A 26,363-nucleotide genomic window follows, 5' to 3' on the forward strand; every position below is an offset into this window, starting at 1 on the left:
TACTTGCGCGGCAAGATAACCACGTGACCAGAACCCACCTGGTGGCGTAAAACTCAAAATAACCAACATGCGAAAACAAAATGCAGCGCTATACGACAGAGATACTGTACTTGCACGGCAAGATAACCACGTGACCAGAACCCACCTGGTGGCGTAAACTCAAAATAACCAACATGCGAAAACAAAAAATGCAGCGCTATACGACAGAGATACTGTACTTGCACGGCAAGATAACCACGTGACCAGAACCCACCTGGTGGCGTAAACTCAAAATAACCAACATGCGAAAACAAAAATGCAGCGCTATACGACAGAGATACTGTACTTGCACGGCAAGATAACCACGTGACCAGAACCCACCTGGTGGCATAAACTCAAAATAACCAACATTGCGAAAACAAAAATGCAGCGCTATACGACAGAGATACTGTACTTGCACGGCAAGATAACCACGTGACCGGGTGGCGAAAGCTCGTAACTCAGATCTCGGCTCGCATCTCAAAGCAATAAACCGCCCGAGCGACGGCTCGTATCTCGGAAAACTCGTAAGTTGGGGCACTCGTAAGTCAAGGTTCCACTGTATATATATTGTTGCGGTTTTGTGTTTTTATAATAAAGGTTAATATACCCTCTTAGTTTAGTTACACTACAACATGTAGCCTCGCGATAGTTCAGTTATTTCTTAGTAAATGTAAGCGTAGTCCTTTTCCTGTGTTAGTTTGCGTTGAGTAGGACAATGAGAATTAGGTGCTTTTACAATGCCTCGATTGTTTTTGGTTTTGGCGCGAACTACCACGAGGCTGGCCTGAACAAGTCGATCAAGGCCAAAGGAAGGCGGGACAGGAGAAGTGGGAGTGACCGGTAAGCACGAGCCGCCAATCAGGGCTCGAGGGGAGTGGCTTACCACTGCGGCAAAAGGCGGGGCTTGGAACATTCGATGCGGGCTAGGGCGTAGAAATATAACCCTGTGCCCGTAGTCCCCACCTCAGTTGAGTCCTCAGTTATGAGACGAGAGGAGATGCGCTGAATTGAGTGATGAGAAGGGATGCGCTGTGTTCAGTCCTCCGTTGAGTTATAAGGCAGACAAGTTATCAGTCGGGGCCGAATACGAGAGTTCTCAGTTGGTACACTCCGCGCAGTTGTATTAATCGCGCTGTGAAAGACAGCCGTGCCGGGCCACAGACGCACGTATTTTCCCGCCTGCCTGCCTTTGCCGAGATACGTGCCGCGAGGATTTTCCCGCCTGCCTGCCTGCCTTTGCCGGGATATGTGCGGTGACCGCCAGAGGGCCACACCAGGTGAGCTGTTCCTGGAGGACCAAAGCCGGCGCGTTCGGCGCATGAACATTCTTCCTTCATCTCCCTGTGTGTGTGAGTGGGCCCATTGAATGAATGAATGAATGATCGTTTTAAGGCCATTTTCCCCGCTAGAGCGGGGGTTAGCCTTGCGGGCCCCATGACAATCATGGTTCCCTGTTTGAGGCAATGTTTTTATGGCCGGATGCCCTTCCTGACGCCAACCCTTGGTCGCCTCTTACGATGTGCAGGGATACGGTGTACCTATTCTAAACCGGGGTACACACCGGGATCATTCATCCCAGTGGAAATAAGTTAAGACTGCTTAAGACTGTCCTGTGTCTCTTCTTCTTCTACCATTGTACATTGTGTAAATAATAATTAAAGCTGTTCTTCCTTTGATTCGACCGTTTCGTCCCTTCCATCATTGACTTAGCATGGTACGAATTAGATCGCTCTGATTGGGTTCCAATAGCAAGGTAACAGCACGGACCCCATGGCACGCCATCCGCTCGGGTGTACTCAACTACGCGTGGTTATTGCGAGACTTGATCCCCGCTACCGCGGCGGCGTGGGTACTTCGGTACGTGCGAAAATTGTCCCGAGACCCTTTTCCACGTCTGCCCGGAAGTGGCGACTCAGTCTCGCGGTTCGAAGACCCAAGGAGAACAAGGGGCTTAATCTCCCCTTGGTAAGGGAACGGGCTTCGCAAAACCGCAACTATATATATATATATATATATATATATATATAAATATATATAAATAAATAAATATATATATATATATATACAGTGGTACCTCGGCTTACGAGTGCCCCAACGTACGAGTTTTTCGGGATACGAGCCGTCGCTCGGGCGGTTTGTTGCTTTGGGATACGAGCCGAGATCCGATGTACGAGCTCAAAAAATTTATTTTTTTGAATTTTCCGGTTGTGGCTTCCGGTTCCGGTCACGTGGTTATCTTGCCGTGAAAGCATCTCTGCTTGGATATAAAACACGCAATCGTCGAAATACATGAGCGAGGAATCTCCTTGCTCCAGCCGGTGACGTCATCGGCGGGGATCCCCGCCTCCAGAGTGGCTGGTCACGTGACCGCCAAAGCGTGTCGCGCGTGCGGGTATAATGAGCTACACCTGTGGATCACGTGACCACGGAAGCACGCCTCGCTTGAGAGGCATGGCTTTCGGTTTGCGTTTTGCTTTATAAGGCGCGATAAATGGGCTTTTGAGTGTTAGCGGTTCTTGGCGTTGACGGTTCATGACGGTTCATGGCGTTGACGGTCAAAAACCCATTACATCAATTTTACCAGGCACTGTACAGTAAGTACAGTGGACACCAAATGCACGGTGGAAGGCCAGAAGTTGAAGATCGTCCAAGACAAGTGAGAATAAGCCATACTTTGGAGATGACGTCATTCGCTGGTCCGATAACCAAAGATGTGGTATAAAAAACCAGGTGAGCTAACAATGCAGCAATGAAGGAATTCGGCCAAGGCACCGGCACACAACGACCTACCTACATCGAAAGACTCAATGCCAATGGTGACAGAAGCCAAGACGGCCGGCTTAAACACCGCCGAAAGACCACGGTGTACCAACTTACGATGCAGAACATCTTGCACTTAATATGATGACAACAGGTGCCATCCTCTGACGTACCATTACAGGTACAGGTACAGTACACGTGAGCACAGAGCAAAAGTTCACTGAAACCGAGATTAAGAAAAAAGAAAAAACACCTCGTGGTCCGTGCTCGATATCCGAGTTTCAATCTTTTCAAACACATGATGCTCTCGGTCACGGTATCTCCTGCGAGCTGCTTCTCCTTCAACCACACAAACAACAACTTCTCCATATCTTCATGGATAGAGGTCCGGAGCTTTGAAATAATCGTAACGCCCTTGGCTGGCGTTATAGCCTTTATGGACTCCTTCTGCTTCAAAATCGTACATATCGTAGAAGGAGTACGATCGTACTGCCTCGCCAAGTCGACAACACGCACACCTCACCTGGCATGCTCTTCTCCTCTGCTTAATAAAACCAGTTTATTTCTTTACATTCTCTTGTATTATGTACAGTATATACGAGGTCGTGCTTGTTTATACATTATTTGTTATTTATAAAGTACATTTTTGTTATTTAAAAGCACCTAACAAAAAAAATTGGTGTTTTTTTTTTGAGGCTGGAACGGATTAATAGCATTTCAATGCATTTGAATGGGAAAATTTGCTTTGACTTACGAGCGATTTGGCTTACGAGCTCCGTCACGGAACGGATTAAACTCGTAAGCCGAGGTACCACTGTATATATATATATATATATATATATATATATATATATATATATATATATATATATATATATATATGTATATATGTATATATATATATATATATGTATGTATATATATATATATATATATATATATATATATATATATATGTATATATATATGTATATATATATGTATATATATATGTATATATATATGTGTATATATATATGTATATATATATGTGTATATATATATATATATATATGTATATATATGTGTATATATATATATGTATATATATGTGTATATATATATTGTTGCGAATATGGAATTTGGCCTCCATATCCGCTTGTAAATATTCCCCTATTTTCTCCAATACTCCCCAACTTTCCCCGATCCCCCATTCCCTAGTCCCATTGCATGTAAATAACAATCAGTAGAGCCGACCTTCCCCTTATTCCCCCATTAAATGTCGTGCCCAGGTCCACCGCACCACACGTAGACAACTTTCGGACATCTTCCTAGTTATTCTTATTCTATGTCAGTTAAGGCCTCGTCTCCATTAATTATGACTCTTCGTTGCACCAGAATGTGATAATATGGCATCAGTAGTGAGTTTAGGACCTTTCCCATACCTCCTTCCATCTTCTTCCCCAACAATTACAACAACAACAGAGGAGATGGCGGCGGAGCGGGGGAGGATGCGTCCTCACACCGGCTCGATTAGCTCCAGACCATGCGCTCCACGGGGTTACCACGAAGGGGCTCCTTGTCAGCTCCTCGTCAAGGGCGGAGCCTGGTAAACCCCCCCGCACGCACCCAATGAGAAGCAACGTGCCGATTCCACGAGGCGGAGCTAACGAGCCGAGGGCGTGTCACTCCCCGCCGGATATACGCGGCCCAGCGCCGGATGTGACGAGAGATGCGCACCCAGCTTGGAGAAGGAAAGCCACCTGCGAGCGCTGAGTCAGATGCGCCCCCCCAGCTTGAGCAAACAAGACGCCATCCGAGCGCTGCGACCTCCCCGCATCTCTGGACCGGACCGAGTCGATTCTGACCTTTGAGCCCAGGTGCACCTGGAGCCATCGCTACCCGCCTGTCCTTTTCATCAACCCCCGTGTGAGTCAGCCTTGTCCCGTTTGTCTGTCGTCTGTCCGGGGTTAATATAAGTGTGTTTAAGTGCCCACCTTCCTATGTTTCCCTCTTGTCCCTGTAATCTAACCTTCCGCCTTAATATAACCTCCTCCGGAGGTCTTGAGAACTGAACCCCTGGTGTCGTATTGTGTTATTGTGATCCAGCCGGGTGTCTTCTTTTTCCTTCATTGGTCTAGCATAGCGCGATTAGTCAACGTTCGGGCACAATCGGGTAACTTGTGCAGACGTGGTCATACCATAAAACCGCTCGGTAAATAACATCCAAGCCACGTCTGTAACAATTGGTGTCGAGGAGTGAGATTCGGACCCGGGACTAAATTAGTTAGGCCCAAATTTTGGGAGGGAAAATCGGTTCGGAGCGCGTACTGCGCTCGACAAAATCGAGCCGGAGCGCGGTCCCGCGGTTACTGCGCTCGACGAAATTATAACGGCGAAATTTCGAATTTGTGTTACGAAACTCGAATTTTGAAAGTCGCGCCATGGCGGATCAAGACGGCTGGGGTCCGGTAAAGGAGAGTGAGGTAGGGTCGATCCAGGACCAAATTGAGGGACAAGAGGAGAGCGAAGCAGTGAGGGCGGCAGGTTCGCAAAATAGCGCCGTCACGCACGAAGTAGCGGGCGCGCAAAAAGGCGCCTCGCACGAGCGTGCGGTAGCCGAGCCGGCTGTATCAGCGGGCTTTAACATGCAGCCGATTGACATGCAGGCCCTCATTGCGCAGTTACAGGCAGCTGTACAGATGAGTATGGGGAGCCAAATTGAGCGATTGGGTGAGCGGTTGGGGAACCGGATGGATGCTCAGAGTGAGCAATTGGGGGTAATGGGGAACCGGATGGATGCTCAGGGTGAGCGATTGGAGGGCCAAATGAGGGTTGATAGTGGGCGATTAGAGGGCCAAATGAGGGGTACCGGTGAGGGATTAGAAAAGAAATTTGAGGGGTTAGACAACGGGATAAAAGAGGTGAAACATGGGTTAGAGGGGGTAGAAAATAGAATGGCTGCCCAGGAGAATCAGATAGAGGGAGTGAAAAATGGGTTAGAGGGGTTAGAAAACAGTATGGAAGGCAAATTGAGGGACATGAGGGACCAAGCGGAAAGGGAAGTTAAACAAATGGAGCAGCAGATAGAGGGGGTCAGAATGGGGGTAGAAACCAAACTGGATGCTCACAGGGAGGAAATGGAGCAGATGAGGGTGGCATCTGGGCAGGAGATGCAAGTGATGGGAGAGGAGATCAGAAGAGGAGTGAGTGAGGAGGTCGGAGGAGTGCGCGAGGAGGTGAGGCACTGTAAGGAGCGCATGGAGAAAGAGGTGAGAAAGGGGACTGTAAAATTGCAAGGTGGTATAGAGGAGTTGACGCTGGGAGTAGAACAACTGACAGTGGGACAAAAGGAGTTGGGGGACCAGGTAAAGAAGAACACAGCGGTAATAGAGGGTTTAAAATCGACACAGAAGGAGATGAAAAAGGACGTAGGGGTAATTAAAAAAGAGTGTCAGACGGTACATGAGGACCTGACGAGGAAAATGGACAAGGTGGTAGAGGTAATGGAGGTTAAAGAGCGGGAGGTGCGGGAGCACATAGAAAAAAATAAAGTGGAGTTAGAGGAAGAACTTAAAGGGGCGCACGAAGAGATGAAGGAGATGAAGCAAAAATTAGAAGAAGTGGAAGAAGGGGTGAGCGAAATTAAAAAGCGACGGAGAGAGGATAAGAAAGAGATAAAAGAGGAGGTAAAAGAATTGGTCCAGAGTCTGTGTTCGGATCGTGATGATGTGCTCATTAACCGGATGAGGGATTCGCAGGTGATGGAGGAGAAGCGAAGAGAAAGAGGACCCGGTGTAAGTGGTGACCAATATGGTCGTGCGTATGATGCGCCAGGTGATTTAATAAGCTTGGGGGTCGAGATAGACCCGGATGTTCGTGAGAGGCCAAGAGTGAGGTGTATGGCTGGTCCGGAGGGTATGGAACGAGAGGTGCGAGGTGTGGGTGAGCAAGGTTGTGGTGGTGGTGGTATGGAATGGGTAGCGGGTTGCGGAGGTGTGACCCATGCATCAACACCAACAGGGGTAGTTGTTGGAGGGACCGGGGAGGCACGAGAGCCCCTTGGGGGTAGTGTACTGTGGGGGTTCGGCCCCGCGCTGACCCCGCAAGGGGCGACGCACGGGGTCCGGCAGGCGGGCAACGACTCACATATGAGGTGGTCCCACAAGGTCCCACTCGCGCCGTATGACGGCAAGAGTGATCTACGCGCGTACCTGGCGCAGTTCGACTGTGTGTGTAAGGGCAACGGTTGGGGTGAGGACGAAGGTGGAGTACACCTGGTGGCCGCATTGCGCGGCGCGGCGGCGGAGGTGCTGACGGCATTACCAGCGGGTGCTCTCACCCTGCCAGCCCTCCGCGACGCCCTAATTAATCGATTCGGCATAGAACAGCAGAGCGAGCTTGTTAAAGCTCAGCTCGCGCTGCGAAAACGCAAGCCCCAGGAAGCCATCGGGGAACTTGCCCACGACATTCGCCGCGCAGTGGGGATCGCACATGCTAGCATGGCAGCGGATTCCCGGGAAAGCCTGGCGCTGGACCATTTTATCCAGGCCCTCCCGGATATTGAGCTCCGGCAACAGCTCGCCATGTGGCGCCCGCAGACTCTGAGCCAGGCGGCTGACGCTGCGGCCCGTTGGGAAGCAGCGAGGCCCCTAGCCCGAGGGGGCGAGCGTCTCGCAATGGCGGTCCGCCAGGTGGGACCCCCGATGGAGGGTGGACCCCTTAGGGGACCCGCCCCCGACGTGGGTCCTGACCTGGCGGGCATGGTCCGGAGGCTGGTGGACCAGCGCCTGGCGGGACCTGGACCATGGCAGGCGGCCCCGGAGGTGGCCCGCGGTGGACCACGAGCGGGTAATCCAATTCGGACCTACAGGGGGGGGAATTTGGAATTCCGGAGGCAAGCACCTTATCAGGTGAGGTGCTATACCTGCAACCGCCTGGGTCACCTGGCGCGGCACTGTCGAAACGCGCGCCGGGATGATCCCCGGCAGTTGAGGTCCTCAACTCCGCCCAGGGGGGAGCGGGTTAGCCGACCCCAGACACCCCCCCGCCAGACCCCGGGAAACTAGAAGGTGTCGGGCACGTAGGGCGGTGTTCGGCAGCAGAGGATGGAGGAGAGCCCTCATTGACGCGACAGGTCATTTATTGTGGCCAAATTGGAACCGGTAGCCTGACAATTAGATGCAAAATTGCCGGCGTGGGGGTAGACGCCGTAGTGGACACAGGAGCTAGCGCCACGATCATCAGCCCTGTGGTCCTTGATTCGAGCGCAGGTGGCTGGGATAAGATCCAGCGCCTGCAAAATTATAGTTTGCAGCTTGCTACCGGGGTAACGGCCCCGATCATAGGGCGTGGTTCTGTGACCCTCAAGTTAGGGTCGGTAAGGAGGGAGATAGATGTTTGGGTGGCGGAGGTGTGCGACCCATGTTTAATAGGGTTGGACCTGTTGACTGCCAGCGGTTGTAAAATCGACTTGTGCCGGGGGATCCTGCAGGTGGGAGTAGAAGAGCTGCCGTTAGGGGGAGTGAGCACGGCCGAGAGAGCGGAGCTGGAGGCTTCCGAGGCCGTGACCATTCCCCCAAGGGCCGAGGCGATAGTGCCGGCCCGGTGGGCAGCTCGCCCAACATGGCAGGAGTCCTGCGGCCTGGTCGAACCGGTGGCAGCGCAGTCCATACCGGGTTTAATCGTGGGCCGCACCCTTGTAAAAACGGACGGACCGGTAGTGGCCGTCCGAGTAGTAAATGTGAGTACAGAACCACGCACTATAGTAAGGGGCACGAGGGTAGCTGGCTGCACCCCAGTTGAGGAAGTCGCGACAGTGAGGGGCGAGAACGTCCAGCCGAGCCGACCCCGGGGGGAGCCTTCAATAACAAGTAGGAATTGGCCCGATCCCATTTGCGAGATGGTAAATCGTAGTAGCGTAGAGTTGGGAGGTACCCAGAGGGAGGCCTTACACAAACTGGTTGGGTCCCATTTGGACCTCTTCTCCCTGTCCACCGAGGATATTGGACGTACGGGCCTGGTGAAACATCAGATCCACACCGGTGAGGCCCGGCCTATTCGTCAGGCCGCCCGACGGCTCCCTTGGAGCAAGAGGGCGGAAGCTGACGAGCAGGTTGCAAAAATGCTCGACGCAGGTGTGATCGAGCCCTCGGGAAGTCCTTGGATGTCACCTGTTGTGCTGGTCAAAAAGAAGGATGGGACCACGCGGTTCTGCGTGGACTATCGCCAGCTAAACAACGTGACACTCAAGGACTCATATCCCCTGCCAAGGATTGATGACACCCTCGATGCCGTTGCGGGCTCAAATTGGTTCACAACTTTGGACCTCAAGAGTGGGTATTGGCAGGTGGAGATGGATAGGGCAGGGAAGGAGAAAACGGCATTTTCCACAGGTAAGGGACTGTATCAGTTTACTGTGATGCCGTTTGGTTTGTGTAACGCCCCCGCCACCTTTGAGAGATTGATGGAGCATGTACTAGGCGGCATGCCATGGCAATCATGCCTGGTGTACCTGGATGACGTCCTGGTACATGCCCAAACGTTCCCCCAGGCACTAGCTAATTTGGACCAGGTGTTCGGGTGCCTCAGACAGGCAGGGTTGAAGCTGAACCCGAGTAAGTGCACTTTGTTTGCAAGAGAGGTGGCCTATCTAGGTCACGTGATTGGCCGCGAGGGGGTAAAAACAGACCCAGACAAAATTAAAGCGGTAGAGGAGTGGCCCGCACCACGTACCATCAAAGAGGTGCGGGGATTTTTGGGACTCTGCTCCTACTACCGGCGCTTTGTGGCGAAATTTGCGGAGTTGGCCCGTCCCCTCCACCGGCTTACGGAGAAGGGGACGCGATTTAATTGGACACGGGAGTGCCACGAGGCCTTCCAAAAATTGAAGGGGTGTCTAACATCCGCACCCCTTCTAGCTTACCCCACTAGTGACGGGACATTTACCCTGGACACGGATGCGAGCCAGGAAGGATTGGGCGCAGTTTTGTCTCAGACACAGGAGGGCGTGGAGAGAGTGATTGGTTATTATAGTCGGGCCTTAAGTAGGCCCGAGAGAAATTATTGCGTCACTCGCAAAGAGTTATTGGCTATGCTGGCTGCCATGAACCATTTCCACCCGTACTTGTACGGGCGGAAATTTTTGGTTAGAACTGACCATTCCTCCTTGCAATGGCTCCTTCGGTTCAAGGAACCGGAGGGCCAAATTGCAAGGTGGTTGGAAAAGTTGCAGCAGTACGATTTTGATGTGGCCCATAGGGCCGGGAAGGCCCATGGTAATGCGGACGCACTCTCTCGGCGTCCTTGTCTGGGGGAAAACTGTAAATTTTGTGCGAGACACGAGGAGAGGGAGCAATTGGGCGATTCCGCCCCGATTCTCGTCGTCCGGGCAACCCGGGTGAGAGGGCCAATTTTGCCACTAACCGCGGACGAGGAATTTGGAGAGTTGGCTTGGAGCACGGCCCAGCAGGAGGATCCTGTTCTGGGGCCGGTGTTCCAATGGGTCAAATTGGGGCAAAGACCAAAGGGGGAAGAGGTCACCCCCCTCGGGGCGCAGACAAAGGCATATTGGGCTCAGTGGCAGACCCTGGAATTGAAAGGCAACATCTTGTATCGCAAGTGGGTGGAGGTTCCCTCTGATCGAACTTCCTGGCTGGTGATAGTCCCTGACAAATTCAAGAACGTCATATTGCAACAGGTGCATGGTACCCGCTCCGGCGGCCATTTGGGCAGGACAAAGACAATATCTCGGGTCCGCCGGAGGTTCTATTGGGTGAATATGGGGCGCGACATACAGGACTGGTGTCGGAGATGCGACGCCTGTTCTGCCAAAAAGGGACCAGCACGGAGGATGAGGGCCCCCCTTCAATTACATCAGGTGGGGGCCCCCCTTGAGCGGGTGGCTATGGATATTCTAGGACCGCTGCCCCGCACCCGCCAAGGTAATAAGTATATCCTCGTTGTAATGGACTATTTCACCAAGTGGCCGGAGGCCTACGCCCTCCCCAACCAAGAAGCAGGGGTGGTAGCGCAGGCCTTCGTGGAAGGATTTGTGTGCCGGCATGGGATTCCACAGGAGTTGCACACCGACCAGGGACGAAATTTTGAGAGCAAATTGCTAAAAGATGTGTGCAGTCTCCTGTCAATTCGGAAAACCAGAACAACGCCTTTAAGACCTCAATCTGACGGGATGGTGGAAAGATTCAATCGAACTCTAATCCAACAACTGGCACTGTTCACCACCACCCGTCAGGATGACTGGGACGAACATCTCCCTTACTTGCTCATGGCCTACCGAACCAGCCAGCACGGGGCCACCGCATGCAGTCCAGCGTTGCTTATGTATGGGCGGGAGTTACGGGCTCCCGCCGACTTGCTATGCGGTCCCGTGCCAGACACAGTGGTTAACCCGCCGAGGGAGGGGTACGCACGTCACCTAGAGGAAGGCATGGAGCTAGTCCATGCCTTCGCCCGCCGCCAACTCCATCTGGCGGGGGAAAAGATGAAGCGCAGGTACGACGACCGGAGCCAGGGGAGTCAATACGCTCCGGGGATGAAGATTTGGTTCTTTAATCCCCGGAGGCGAAAGGGAAGGTGCCCAAAACTCACCTCCCCCTGGCAAGGCCCAGGAGTCGTCCTGTCGCAAATCTGTGACGTGGTCATTAAGATCAAAATGGGGCCACGAGCCCTCCCTCGGATCGTCCACGCCGACCGGATAAGACCTTACACCGGCGAGCAGGCGCCCCCGTGGATTGCCTCGGCTTTAGATGCCGAGGCGGGACCCAGTACCTCTGAATAAGGGGGGCTTATTGGTGCCAGAGGACTGGGGGATTGAGGAGCGATAGGCCCGGTGGGAGAGGGTGGCATCCCTGCCACCTTTCCCATGTGGGGGCAAAGGAGCAATAGCTTATGGGGTGTATGGCAGTGAAAACTAGCCCGGGTGGGTTAGGTTATATGGATAGGGCCCTAGAAGATGACATTAGGTGACGTTAAGGTTAGTTAGTGACTGATACCTGTAGTGGGGACGCAGGTAGTTTAGTATGGATGATAATGACGTGGGAGCGCAATAGTTTTAAGGGACGACTGGGAAGCGCAAGTTTCAGAAGGGAGTAGTTAGCTGAGATGATGCTGTGTGTGTGAGAATTGAACAGGTGTGATTGCACAGGTGTGCAACTGGACAGGTGTGTGGAGCAGTGTATGAGCAGTGAGTGTGTGGATCAGCGCGAATGCGCTTGGGGAGAGAAGGGTGCAGGTGGCACCAGGTGTGAGAGCACAGGTGTGCAGGTACAGGTGTGTGGAGAGAGTTGGAGTAAGTGGTACGGAGTGGTGTGCATGGTGCGAAGGTGTGGATGGGGGAAGAGTGGACCCCTTTCACGAGTACCCGGGGCGGGTAGTGTAAGTGTTAGGTAGAGGGTGCAGGTAAATTGTGGTTGGATATTGGCATTTGTGGTGCGGTTGCAGAATGGTGTTGTGAATGGGTGCATTAGTGTTGTGGAAATGGCTGGGCGTGTAGCCTGTTAGTGTGTGTAGTTGGTTGGGCACTCCACCACTGTGAGGATGTCGGCCAGGTGAGGCCGCAGGTGGGCTCTGGGAGCCGGTAGTTGTGAGTGGGTGCCTGAGGATCCCGGGTGTGGATCGGGTAGCCCAGTGCCAGAGAGGGCACCGAGTGGGGAGAGCGCCAGAGGGCCTGCCCCAGTTAGTTAGGTTAGGGTAAGGAGCAGGTAAGCTCGGAGGCAACCGCAGTGGTGGAGGTGTGCAGGTGGGTAGACCCACTGGGAGAGGTACACGCCGCAGCCCAGAAATTGTGCGATGGCACCGGGAGATGAATCGGGGGAGTGAGACCCCAAATTGAAGAGCACCACAGTTTGGCCAATGGGAATTGGTTTTTAGAACCCATAGTGTAAGAGGGCCAATGGTTTGGCCGGAGAGAGACCCCGGGTAGTGTAAAGTTGTTAAAGTCATTTAGGAAATAGTTAGGATTGATGAACCTGTCGCACCATACGCAGCCACTTACCTGTGGTGATGATGATGACTCCACACCTGTGTTTTCTTTGTTTGTGTTGCAGGAGATGAATCGCTGTGTGGATTTGTGAGACGCATCACGACGTGGATGAGACATTGGGGTGATTCCATCTCTCCCTCCCTAGGAGGGACTGATGATGAATTGGTAATGGCAAATTATGATGTTGAGTTGGAGATGGCAAATTTTGATGAGAGTTGAAAATGGCAAATTTGATTGGTTAGGAGGGAGAGAAGACGAATTTGGTATATGGGAGGAACGGGGAAGACAGTAGGGATGTTTGTTGATTTGTAAAGTAGATGTTTATGGGTAGTGTTGTGTTGTGTGGATACAGTAAGGGGTAAGGGAGGGGCCATGTAGGTTACCTGGTGGGGGGGGGGGCGTACGATAGGAACGTACCTGTCTCACCTGGTTCCCATGTGCCCCCAGTGTGCATCACCTTACATTGCGTGCACTTTTGCGCCCTTACCACCTTACTCACTTGTCTGCTTCTTTTGTCTCCCACCTCCGAGGATCTGGCTTTGGGGTAGAGAGAGAGGAGAGAGAGGTGCTGGCTGCGCAGTTGTGGGCCTGCACTTTCGCTGTTTGCTGCCGGGATCGATACACCATATGGACCGCAATGTTTGTGGCCACCCACAATGGACCGCAGTTCGTTTGCGGCCAAGCACCACCCGGGGATGGACCTATGGGTCAACGTGGCACCTATGCCATACAGGTGAACCACTTTTAGTTAACACCACCAAGTGCACCACAAGAAGAGCAAGAGACACCTGCAGGGTTAGGGGTTGTCAAATTTATTTTTATTCCAATGAACAATGGTGACTGCACCGATTGGTGGTGGGGTGGTGCTGTTGATGCTCGGGAAGGGTGCTCTGCACGTTATTAAAGGCCGTCGGCCACAGAGCACTCGTGGGTTGGTGTATCGATGTTGGCAAGCGCGCTCTCTCTATGCATAACATCTGCATGTGTTCCTCCAAAAACAGGTCCTGGATCGTAGTGTAAATAGCAGCGTAGTCGTGTAAATAATGCTCCCTACCGGCTGTATGTTTAGTTTGAGGATTCTTTCCGGATTCGGTTATCCTGTGGGTGTGTTTCTGTGAGGAGAAGGGTGCAACGTCGCAGGGGGACATATTTACTCATTTGTGAATATCTGTAAAACTGTCGCACTCAGGGTAGAGTTAATAGTAGAGGGAACTACATTGCGTGCCACACTAAAGTAGGTAAAAATTTATCGGGTCGGGACGCCCCGAGGGTAGAGAAGGGTGCAATGTTGCGAATATGGAATTTGGCCTCCATATCCGCTTGTAAATATTCCCCTATTTTCTCCAATACTCCCCAACTTTCCCCGATCCCCCATTCCCTAGTCCCATTGCATGTAAATAACAATCAGTAGAGCCGACCTTCCCCTTATTCCCCCATTAAATGTCGTGCCCAGGTCCACCGCACCACACGTAGACAACTTTCGGACATCTTCCTAGTTATTCTTATTCTATGTCAGTTAAGGCCTCGTCTCCATTAATTATGACTCTTCGTTGCACCAGAATGTGATAATATGGCATCAGTAGTGAGTTTAGGACCTTTCCCATACCTCCTTCCATCTTCTTCCCCAACAATTACAACAACAACAGAGGAGATGGCGGCGGAGCGGGGGAGGATGCGTCCTCACACCGGCTCGATTAGCTCCAGACCATGCGCTCCACGGGGTTACCACGAAGGGGCTCCTTGTCAGCTCCTCGTCAAGGGCGGAGCCTGGTAAACCCCCCCGCACGCACCCAATGAGAAGCAACGTGCCGATTCCACGAGGCGGAGCTAACGAGCCGAGGGCGTGTCACTCCCCGCCGGATATACGCGGCCCAGCGCCGGATGTGACGAGAGATGCGCACCCAGCTTGGAGAAGGAAAGCCACCTGCGAGCGCTGAGTCAGATGCGCCCCCCCAGCTTGAGCAAACAAGACGCCATCCGAGCGCTGCGACCTCCCCGCATCTCTGGACCGGACCGAGTCGATTCTGACCTTTGAGCCCAGGTGCACCTGGAGCCATCGCTACCCGCCTGTCCTTTTCATCAACCCCCGTGTGAGTCAGCCTTGTCCCGTTTGTCTGTCGTCTGTCCGGGGTTAATATAAGTGTGTTTAAGTGCCCACCTTCCTATGTTTCCCTCTTGTCCCTGTAATCTAACCTTCCGCCTTAATATAACCTCCTCCGGAGGTCTTGAGAACTGAACCCCTGGTGTCGTATTGTGTTATTGTGATCCAGCCGGGTGTCTTCTTTTTCCTTCATTGGTCTAGCATAGCGCGATTAGTCAACGTTCGGGCACAATCGGGTAACTTGTGCAGACGTGGTCATACCATAAAACCGCTCGGTAAATAACATCCAAGCCACGTCTGTAACAATATGTATATATATATATGTATATATATATATATGTATATATATATGTATATATATATATATATATATATGTATATATATATATATATATATATATGTATATATATATATATATATATATGTATATATATATATATATATATGTATATATATATATATATATATGTATATATATATATATATATATATGTATATATATATATATATATATATATATATATATATATATATATATATTGTCGTGTGACTACCCTGTAGTGAACACCGCAGAGTGACACGGATGACCAAACGAGCTTTACTCCAAGGCGTTCAATACAAAACTGACAGTATTCTGTACACACGAGGAAAAAGAGGATGACGAACTTACCTGGACAGCTTCTACCCGAAGTCTTCGCACCTGGATAGATTAACTCAAACGACACAGGATTAAAATGTACAAAAATACCGGCTTTATTAAAGAAAATGCCAGTCACAAAGAATGCACGATAAAAAAAAACTATGATTCCTAAACGGGACGTCCCCACTCAGATTCGATTACAACACAAGGGAAAAAATAACTGGAAAATAAATGTTATTTTTGTGGACACTTAGCTCTGAGCAGCTCTTGAACTTCCGTCAGGAATCGTCCAGAACCCCCTCGTCCTTGGTGGGAAACCGCTCATTGGCATGGTCTGTGCGTGGGAACGGCCTTGACGCGCAGCTCGCTCTCCCAGCCCTGAGCTCAAAATGAGCAGGCCGCGCTTGTCCCACTCGCCCCTGTTCGTTCCTGTTGATCTTGTTCACCAGCACCAACGTGCCAAGCAAAATAAAATGCGGCCGTATCTTCAATCCGAACCCCGCGCAAACAGAGCACTACGAAATGTTTATGTGCTCGTCAATGAATTCCCCTCACGCAGGAGCGCCATGAACTCCGACCGCTCGCCGTGAAATCCCGAAGCAGAGCGAAATATGAAATCGTGACCGTTCACCACCAAAGCCAGAATATGCAAGGAAGTCAAGAGCCTCGACCGTTCTCTATCAAAAGCCAGGACTCGAGATACAAAGAAGAAGAGTGGAAAGCAAGAGAGCGAGGGAAAGCCAAGAGGAGAAAATGTCGGCAGAGCGTTCTTTTATACCCAAGGCTCTGACGTCATCTCACAAGTCTCTGTGTCTGCTCCCATTGGCGAGTGCCATCTTAGCAGTCCTTGCGCCAATCAATCCCGGACCAATCACTGCTCTTCAGGGCGTGGCCTCCCGGGTCCGCCTGTTTGTTGCGGCGATGTGACAGCTGGCAGCACCAGCGGTATTGTTCGATGCCTGGTTTCCAGTTGGTTTTTATTTTGGGGTTATTATTGCGCGATTTCCTGGGTAGGTGTGTGTGTGCTGCATGTATCGGAACAGAAGAAAAATAACAGAGGCTTACATACAGGGGATTAACTACCCATAATCCCTAACTAATTAACATAACCCCACCCCTTGTGATGGGAACGAAGATACGCTCTTCCACGACATACGGTCTACCAGATCCCTACTTATGATACATGAGGGTTTCTTCTTCTTATGAGGGTTTCTACCTATGCAATTCTACCTGGACTAATGTATGGCCTACCTCCCCACAAACGTAACTATATATATATATTGTCGCGCGAATCCCTCAGTTAATACCAGCGCTCGCGGATGACCAAACGGGCTTTAACTCCGAGGCGACTATCAACTCGGGTTCGGGTATAAAAAGCACGGGAGGAAGAATGAAGAGGAAGGAGCAGCCAGCGCTTACCTGTAGCGATCCAACGGCAGCCTTCAAATCAACCCTGCAAATTAATGAACTCGAACACGGGAGGTAAAATGTACAAAAGGAATGATTTATTACGAAACCGATACAATGGAACGCGACGGAAGATAAATAATGTTCCTAGTTCGGGATCCCGCACACAGACTGCAAATACGAGACAAAGGAAATGAATTAATATAATAAAATGTTCGTCATGTATTTGTAAGATGTGGTGCGTGCTTATCTGTCTGCAGTGGTGCGTCCATCGTCCAGCGCGGCCCCCACAGTATGCCTCGCTCACGCACTCCGCCAGGCCCCAAGCGACCCGCTCAGCGGCACGCCCCGCTCCAAGCTCCTCGTCGGTCGCACATGAGGTTCCGTTCGCTCACAGCACTGAGCCTCGCTCCCAGCACCAAAAGCACCGCGAAGGACCGAGCACCAATAACACCCCAGGGAAGCGAGCGCGAAGGAAAACCAGGGCAGAAACCAGCCAAGAGTCTAGCGCAGAGTAGCACAAGCACGAAGGGTCGATCTCCAACACGAAGCACAAAGGGTCCAGTGCGAAGAGAACAAGAGAGTACGAAGAACCCCAGGAAAGCACAGAGAGAAAATGGAATAGAGGAAAATGCTGGCGAGCCAGCAGTTTTATCACTTGCCCTGTGACGTCAGTTCTTTCTCTTTCCAACCAGCGCGGTGACCCTAGTCTTCCTGAATGTTCTCACCATGCTGGTGTCCTCCCATTGGCCAAGTGCTTCCCGCCCTCCGTCATGCCATCCTCGTGGCCAACCACAAGTGCTTCTTTTCCCCCCAATCACGGGGCAGTTCTCTGTCCCTCCTATTGACCAATCGACAGTCCTCCTGGGCATGGCGATAGCCTGCCTTGCACGATGTTTGATGCCCACGCCGGCGTTGTACGCGGCCGCTTCCTGCTCGTCTTTCCGGTGCGTCTTTTTGTAAGGGAGGGGATTTAATTAATGTGTGCACTAAGGGACCTATCTAAGTGTCTATATGAGAATGCGTTGCCATAAGGGACACTGGATTGGCGACAGAGGGAACGACAAACAAAGGAATTATATCCATAATCCCTGTACTAATTAGCATGCCCCGCCCCCCTCACGGTGGGGACACAGATACGACTTATACCGACATCCAGGCTAAACATAGAACTTATTACAGGTAGATTTCCTATCACGACAGTCGGGTTACCTACCTATACAGATCTGTCTGGCTCTAGATATTGCTCTACCCAAATTCATAACAATATATATATATATAATATACTCCAAGGGATATGCAAGGCCTTTGAAATATTTTTATACCCATCCCCTGATCTGTGCCTTTCGACAACTTTATCCCGGAGGTCTTTTGAAAACTCCTTCGTGCTCATGGTTGAGTCTTTGCTGTGAAATGCACTACCCAGCAGAGGAAACCTACAGGAAGAGCTGATTTTATTGTGAAATAATCAGAATCACGACACATACATGTGTATATACAGGTGGCCCATAATTCTGGAACTGTCGCATAAGTCATCATGAAATGAAAAAAATCATGAAACAATCATTCTTAAATGAAAAAAATCACGACTTACTTATTTTGCCCTATAGTTCCAGACTTGTGGGACACCCTGTATATATAAAAATATAGAATAAAAAGGAAGGTTTGTGTGTGGGTACATGGGCACATGTGGCAAAATTGCAAATGACAACTTGCGACTGGTTATCCCCACAGGATCTTCCAGGAATCCTTTTTTGTTCTTGCCCCATAGATTAGTCATCACAGCAAAGATTGGTATTCCTGTCAGTGAAGCGATGCTGTCGCATATGCTAGTATATATAAGAGATGCTTTGTTATGATTCTCCTTGTGCATGGGGAGTGATTATTGCTTGACTGTTTGGAAATTACAGATTCATCCCGCAACAGAACCAACAGATTTTGTTTCCAGAAACCCAGAAATAATTGAAATGGGACCAGCTGCGTCACGACAGTGCAATGTAAGTTTTATGTTTAAGCAAACTAGTTGTACAAATGTTATCTTAATTTTTTTTTTTTTTTTAATTCTCATGCATGTGCAGGAGGTACATTACAACTGTGACAGCAATCAATGCGTACTTGCCTCAGTGGTACCAAAACAAAGGAGGTCATATTTTTCTTTTTATTAGCTTGTCATTGCCTTTTGTGGGCTCCTAATAGGCCACCTTGTGTCACCCTCCATCCTGACCCATGATCTTTATTATCACTATTAACCCTTTAACTGATCCGTCTTACTTGCTGATTTCAGTGTTTCTTGCCTCTCTCCCTTCTTCCCTCCCTCTCCTTTCCTGTCCATTTATGCTCTTGCAGATTGTGCCAAATTGTTTCCCCGCTACCCCACTGTCAAGTTGACCTTTCTCTTCCATTCATTCACTTCAGACAATTTAGGTCTTTTTCCACACATCTAATTATCATTAAGATAAGTTTCACTTTACCAGAAGAAGAAAATAATAAATGCCACATGTGTATGCTGTTGTGAGCTTGCCAGATGAGAATAAAATGTTGCCATTAACTAGAACGGCACTCAGTAGAGAGCATACCTCCACCAGGCTGAACAATTTACATTTTGTATCCCACTGATAGGCCGGATCTGGATCCAGACCTGAACCAAAATCGAATCGACTTGTTCTCGTCACCCACCCAACTCATCCACCAAGTTTTGTCGGAATCCGTCCATAAATGTTAGAGATATCGTGTAATGCAGTCGTGCCCAAAAATATTGGCACCCTTACACTTTTTTGAAATAACTCAATTTTCTCTAAAAATAAGTTGAAATTGACAAAAGTATTTGTTCTCCACAATTCTTTATTTCACTGTTAATATTACAGAACCTTTGTTTTTGATTCAGAACTTTTAATATGTCCATTTAAATCAGAAAATAAAAAGGAATGGCATTGATAAAATTATTGACACCCTAGACTTAATATTTGGTGGCACAAAACAAAATAACTGCAGTCAAGCATTTCCCATAACCATGAATGAGCTTCCTACACTTCTCTACTGGCAGTTTGGCCCACTCTTCTTGTGCAAACTGCTCCAGTTCTCCCAGATTTGAAGGGTGCCTTCTCCCAACTGCTGTTTCCAGATCTCTCCATAGGCGTTCAATGGGATTTAGATTTGGACTCGTTGCTGGACACTTTAGAACAGTCCAGCGTTTTGTATTGAACCATTCCTGGGTGCTTTTTGAAGTATTTGGAGTCATTGTTCTGCTGCAAGACCCGTGACCTTCGACGGAGACCCAGCTTTCTGACACTGGGTTTAAATTCTGACACTGGGTTCCTTCTGACGAATTCTGTCATTTCTGACTCTGGGTGCTCCAAAATGCCTTGGTAATCTCCTGATTTCATGATGCCATGCACACATTCAAGGCACCTAGTGCCAGAGGCAGCACAACAACCCCCAAACATCACTGAACCTCCTCCATGTTTGACTGTAGGCAAGGTGTTCTCTACTTTTAAGGCTTCATTTTGTTTTCTGTAAACATAGAGATTATGTGCTTTATTAAAAAGGTCTTATTTTGTCTCATCTGTCCACAGGACATTCTTCCAGAAGGATTTTGGCTTGTTCAAGTGTGTTTCGGAAAACTCCAGTCGGGCTTTCTTATGTCTCTCTCTCTCAGCAGTGGGGTCCTCCTGGGTTTCCTACCATAGAACCCATTTTCATTGAGTTGGTGATGGATGGTGCGAGTTGAAACTGTCGTACCTTGTGTCTGAAGGTCAGCTTGAATCCATTTGGCAGTTGATCGAGGTGCTTTCTCCACCATGGTGCTTTCTCCACCATACGAACAATCCTTCGCTGCAATCTTCGATCAAGTTTTCTCTTGCGGCCACATCCAGGGAGGTTAGCTGCAGTGCCATGGGCCTTAAAGGAGAACGGACACGACCAAAACAACTTTGCAGATTTCGAAACATAAACATATCTTAAACACTTCTATTGGGTTCGTTTCACAAATATCTTCGCGGTTTTATTAGAATTTGTCAAAATATCGCCGAACAAGCAAAATCAGTTTTGTCAAAGCCGCAAACCGGAAATGACGTTTGCGAAGTAACCCAGTTTTTCGTTCTTAAAGCCTTGTTGGCTTCGTGACGATCAGAACATCGCTTTGTTTTCATTATGATCAGTTGGAATCATGCCCAGTCGTTGTGTGGCTAGTGCGGGGAGGTAAGTACGTGGACATACGTACCAAAAATAAGGCCTCACTGTCCGGAAGTTTGCATATCGCAGTTACGATTAATCGCAAATTAGTTTTAATGGCCAAGTATTCAATTTTCAAACCGCGAGGCAGAAACAACAAACACACGCGGTTCCTTCGCTGTCGCTTGACCGTACGTGCAAAGAAAAATTAAAACTTGCATCGTTCCTTCGGTCTTCGCTCTCGTCCTTTGCCGTTCCTTCGCTCTCGTCCTTCGCTGTTCCTTCGCTCTTGTCCTTTGCTGTTCCTTCATTCACGTACAAAATGTATGTGTTTGCTAAATAAATGGCCATAACTTGGTAACCACTTGTCCGATTAATAGCAAACCTTGAAAAGGCACTTCCTCAGGTCCCCAGCAATATACCTGGCAAGTTTCACTTAGATCGGAATGGTGGTTGTCGAGAAACAGCGGTCACAGACACACAGACACACAGACACACAGAGATTGCTTGCATTATACAAAACAAACAACAACATGCATTTTAAAGGCCATTTTCCCTGCTAGAGCGGGGGTTAGCCTCATTGCTTGCATACATTGCACCGTATGACGGTCCCCATGACAATCTTCTCCATTTTGCCCTATTTTCTGCATCTCTCCTTGTTAACCCCCTTGCCCGCATTTCTTCTTCCACCATCTTTAGCCAAGTCTTTCTCGGTCTTCCCATCCTCTGCTTCCTTCTACATTCATTTCCATCACTCTTCTCAACCAGTCACTTTCATCCTTCCTCAACACATGACCAAACCATCTCAACCTGTTCCTCTTCACAGCATCAATCACAGGCTCTATTCCCATCATCTTTCGCAATTCATCATTTGTCTTCCTCTCTCTCAACGATACTCCGCACATCCGTCGAACCATTCGCATTTCCACGCTTTCCAACCTTCGTTGCTGCTCTACGTTCATTACCCATGTCTCGCTCCCATAAATCATAACACTTTTCACACATGCAGCATACACCTTTCCCTTCAGCTTCAACGACACTCCCCTCATCATCAGCACGCCACTCAGTTCCCGAAACTTCTTCCATGCACATCTCACTCGAGCAACCGTTGCCGAGTCTGATCCACCTTCTCCATTCAGCATGTCTCCGAGGTAGCAAAATGTTTTCACACCTTCCAGCTTCACACCGTCTCCAAGATCCAACTCAACATCTCCTCCATCTGCAGCTCCCTCTGTGCACACCTTACACTTGAATGTAGCTGCCACACTGGTTAATGACCCTCTCTGACCACTCTCTCATTGCTTGCATTATAGAGAGTGCTTTAATGATACAATTACAACTGATACACCTGCAGTGCTGCACTAAGTCAATAAAGTCGTATTTCGTTTGTGTTTCTATCCATTTCTTGCCTCACAGCACCGAACATGAATTAAATATTAGTTATGTATTCCATTGACCAGAAAAAGAAACTTTTTCAATTAAAAAAGAGACATAAAAATGAATACCATTCAGTATTTTGGAGGCGCCCGAGATCAAAATCGATCGCCATTGTGTCTGTGTCCGACGATTTCTCTTCTTCACTCTCTGGACGGTATGGTTCGAATCTGTATGGGAGAATCGAGTGTGATTCCCCAAGATTATTAACTTTCTCTTCATTTTCCGCATCAGATTGGTCAGAAATATCGCTGATATCCAGACTTACGCAACTATCGGAGTCGGTGTCTGTCATTCTTTACTATTGCGCAATCACATCAGCTTCCTCCGATGACGTCACGATGATGATGATAGTCATCACCAGATGCTGGCCGGCGCGAGAGAAATCGTCTGCTATTGGCATTTTAAAACTCGGATATCTCACGATTCACGCAGGCTAGAACAACAATTTTTGCGCCAAACTTAATCTTTTTTTGTTGCTACAATTAATTAATCTTATGCATTTGATGTCTATACTCATGTCCGTTCCCCTTTAACCTTCCTGATAACATTGTGTACGGTGGACACAAGAACATCAAGGTCTCTGGAGATGGATTTGTAGCCTTGAGATTGTCCATGCTTCGCAACAATCTTGTGTCTAACCTCCTCAGACAATTCTCTGGTTTTCTTTCTTTTCTCCATGCTCATTGTGGTACACACAGTGCCACAAAACAGCAGAATGACTCCTTTTCTCCATTCAAATTGGTTGAATGAGTGATTTTTATATTATCGGCACCTGAAAATCATTGTGAAGAATCTCTCAATTGTGAAGAATCCCTTTCAATTAAAAAAAACTCTCCTCTCCAGATCCGGATCCGAATCTTCACCAAAATCGAATGAATTAATTCCTTGTCTCACACCCAACCTGTCCACTGGATTTTGGCTGAATCCATAACTTTTTGAGATATCCTGTTTACAGACAGACAGATTGGGGTGAAACATAACGTCTGTCCACCTTTCGTGGCAGAGGTAATTACTTAGATAGAATCACCGCCATTGCTCTTGACATAGAGTTGTATTCTTCTTGAATATTTATTGCAAGCATGTTTATCTTTGAGTGTTAAAAAGACACGTCTATGTTGGGGTTAACCATGTGTAGCTGAGACTGTGTTTGCAAATGATTTTGTCAAAAGTCTGTTTTGTCAAAATGTGAAGTGTTGATCATTCAGACGTGCTTAATTGTGCCTCTTAACATGCTATCCTTCACATATGATCCTACAGGGCAGACAAACCGCTCACTTCTCTGGCAGCGTGCATGCCACACAGCCTTCCACACCCGGGCTGCAGCCGAATTCCATTAACAGACAGTTTGAAATTGAAGTAGACGCGGAGGAGCCTCTATGTCGACCAATCGAGGAAATGACGTCCATGCCCACTGCATTTGTGAACACCCTGGAACACGTTGTGAACCAGTTGGATGTCTTAACACAGGTGAGGCTGGCATTCCTGCCATGATGGTATGATGTTCTTTCTGAGTTGACCTTGCAGGGATAAATGTATTGACATGGTTAGACCTTGTCTACCTATTATGTATTCATGAGGAATTGACTTGGGAAGAAAATTAATAAAGGGAAGGGTAGTAGAAGAGAGGGAATGAGGGAGATAGTTATAAATATAACAAAGGGAAGGCCAGTAATATGTATTTGAAACCACTTATTGGCATATGCAGTCCGTATAATCTTTCATTGAAAATTATCATTAAACAAATATTGATAAGACAAATATCACATTTACTTAACTGTCACATCAAGTCAAATTTGATATCATTTGCTTTTGACAGAATGGTGTCTGGTTCTGTATGTTCAGCTGCATTTCTGTTCTATTGTGTTCCATTATTCATGCCATGATAGTGTTCAGCTGCGCTCCTCTCCATTTGAATCTTCGCAACGTAACCCTTGCCTTGCTGTTTTTATGCCTCCTCAGCCGAAAGCAGGGGTTTCTTTTTGCTTTTGTTTTTGCTTTTGCTTTCTTTTCCACAGCCTGGTGTTGGCTTGGCGGTTAGGGTGCCAGTTTGGGATCCTAGGATCCTGGGCTCGAATCCCGGGTCGATCGCTGAATTAACGCCAGGGGGTTGACTCAGCCTGTCATCCTTCCGAGGTCGGCAAATCGAGTACCAGTTCACTGGTAATTCCCTGTGTGTCGCAAGAGGCGACTAACAGGGTTGGCGGCAGGAAGAGCATCCGTCCGTAAAACATTGCTTCCAAAAAAAAGGGGGCCATGGTGCCCGAAAAAGGCCAACCCCTGCTCTGCGGGGAAAATGGCCTCTAAAGGTGGTTCAAAGAGAACAGAGGGGGTACAGATTAGCTACTGTGCTATTACAGTTCAAACGTCGAGTACATCACAGTCTCAAATGCATGGTAAATGAGCATTCAAAATGGATAACAGGTGGTAAGATTAGAGCTGCTGAGAGTGATGAGGTGTAAGTAAACAAGCATTCTGAGTATTGCACTGCAATACATGTCCCCTACCAAAGTTCAAAGTCAAAGTCTCTCTCTCTCTCTCTCTCTCTCTCTGTCTCTGTCTCTGTCTCTCTCTCTCTCTCTCCTCTCTCTCCACTCTCTCCTCTCTCTCCACTCTCTCCACTCTCTCCACTCTCTCCTCTCTCTCCACTCTCTCCTCTCTCTCCACTCTCTCCTCTCTCTCCTCTCTCTCCACTCTCTCCTCTCTCTCCACTCTCTCCTCTCTCTCCTCTCTCCCCTCTCTCTCCCCTCTCTCTCCTCTCTCTCCCCTCTCTCCCCTCTCTCTCCCCCCTCTCCCCTCTCTCTCCCCTCTCTCCCCTCCCTCCCCTCTCTCTCCTCTCTCTCCTCTCTCTCCTCTCTCTCTCACACGTTATTCATTGTAGTCTCCTCCAGACGAATATCATTTATAACCAATGGTCTATGGTGTAAATCTGTTCACATTAACGAGTCTCCTTTATAATACATAGATTGCCCCTTGTTGGGCTGATGACTCGCATACAGTTAAAGTGTCCATAGCCACTGCACACCAGTGTAGCGAACTTAGGGTTCTTGCGTTGTGCCCCGCAGACTGTTACAATTCTTGAGAAGCGACTCACTCTGACTGAGGACAAGTTGCAGGAATGCCAGAAGGCCCTGCGACGCATTGAGTGCCGGAATCCTGGTCCAAGCTATCCATCCTGAAAGTTTTAAACTTCAACCTTCCCTTCACACCCCCCTCCCCCCACCGCACCAATTTCCCAATCCGACATTTTTGTTTGATCGCGGTATTAACCCTCACCATCTTCACCTGCATGTGTTTTTGAATCTACGTCTTCGACATTCTCAACCTTTTGATCCCGTTCGTTTAAACATTTGAAATAATACATATGTAAATGTTGTACATTTGGCTTCCTTATGAATTGTTTATCTTATTTAGCAGCCACGTATGACTTTTTTGCTTCTAATAAATGTACAGTACCGTTTTTGCCCTGTATTTCAAATGAGAGGAAAATTTAACGGTTGCCCATACATTGTGTAGATAGCATACTGGTTTGCTGTGTGTCTGCAATTCTTCCTGCAGAATACTGAGTCCATGCATCTAATTACCTCATATCCTCAAGATAGCCTCCCTGATCTCCATCCCCCCTGTACTACTTGAATATTTTGAGCACCTGTCAGCAGTGTGACCGTTGGTGCTTTAATTTGAATGAAGAACTGGCCTTGCTCGTGAAGGTTGGTGTCTATCTGTTTGTGGACAGATAGAATGGTGGATGGAATCAACAGAACATTTATTTAAATATGCTAACCACTGTGGGAAGTGAAGACGAGCTGATGTTCGGGTGTTAAACCCTTCGTCTAGTTTTCCATGT

The 26,363-nt window shown here is 48.8% G+C and overlaps 1 protein-coding gene across 3 annotated transcripts in view; it reads left to right on the top strand.

The window, feature by feature from the left end:
• POC1A (POC1 centriolar protein A) overlaps window positions 1-25,976 on the top strand; it is a 113,471-nt gene extending 87,495 nt beyond the window's left edge. For 2 of the 3 annotated variants that reach the window (XM_068103754.2, XM_068103757.2), the window contains 3 exons: window positions 18,823-18,909; window positions 23,777-23,986; window positions 25,582-25,976. In XM_068103754.2, the coding sequence (XP_067959855.2) occupies window positions 18,823-18,909; window positions 23,777-23,986; window positions 25,582-25,695 (411 nt within the window). In that variant the 3' untranslated portion in view covers window positions 25,696-25,976. The remainder of the gene's footprint in view (window positions 1-18,822; window positions 18,910-23,776; window positions 23,987-25,581) is intronic. The other variant, XM_078786998.1, reaches the window with a different exon arrangement.
• The last annotated feature ends 387 nt before the right edge of the window (window positions 25,977-26,363 follow it).

The sequence above is a fragment of the Myxine glutinosa genome, chromosome 11, assembly GCF_964187855.1.
Source record: "Myxine glutinosa chromosome 11, kmMyxGlut1.1, whole genome shotgun sequence".
Taxonomy (NCBI): domain Eukaryota; kingdom Metazoa; phylum Chordata; class Myxini; order Myxiniformes; family Myxinidae; genus Myxine; species Myxine glutinosa.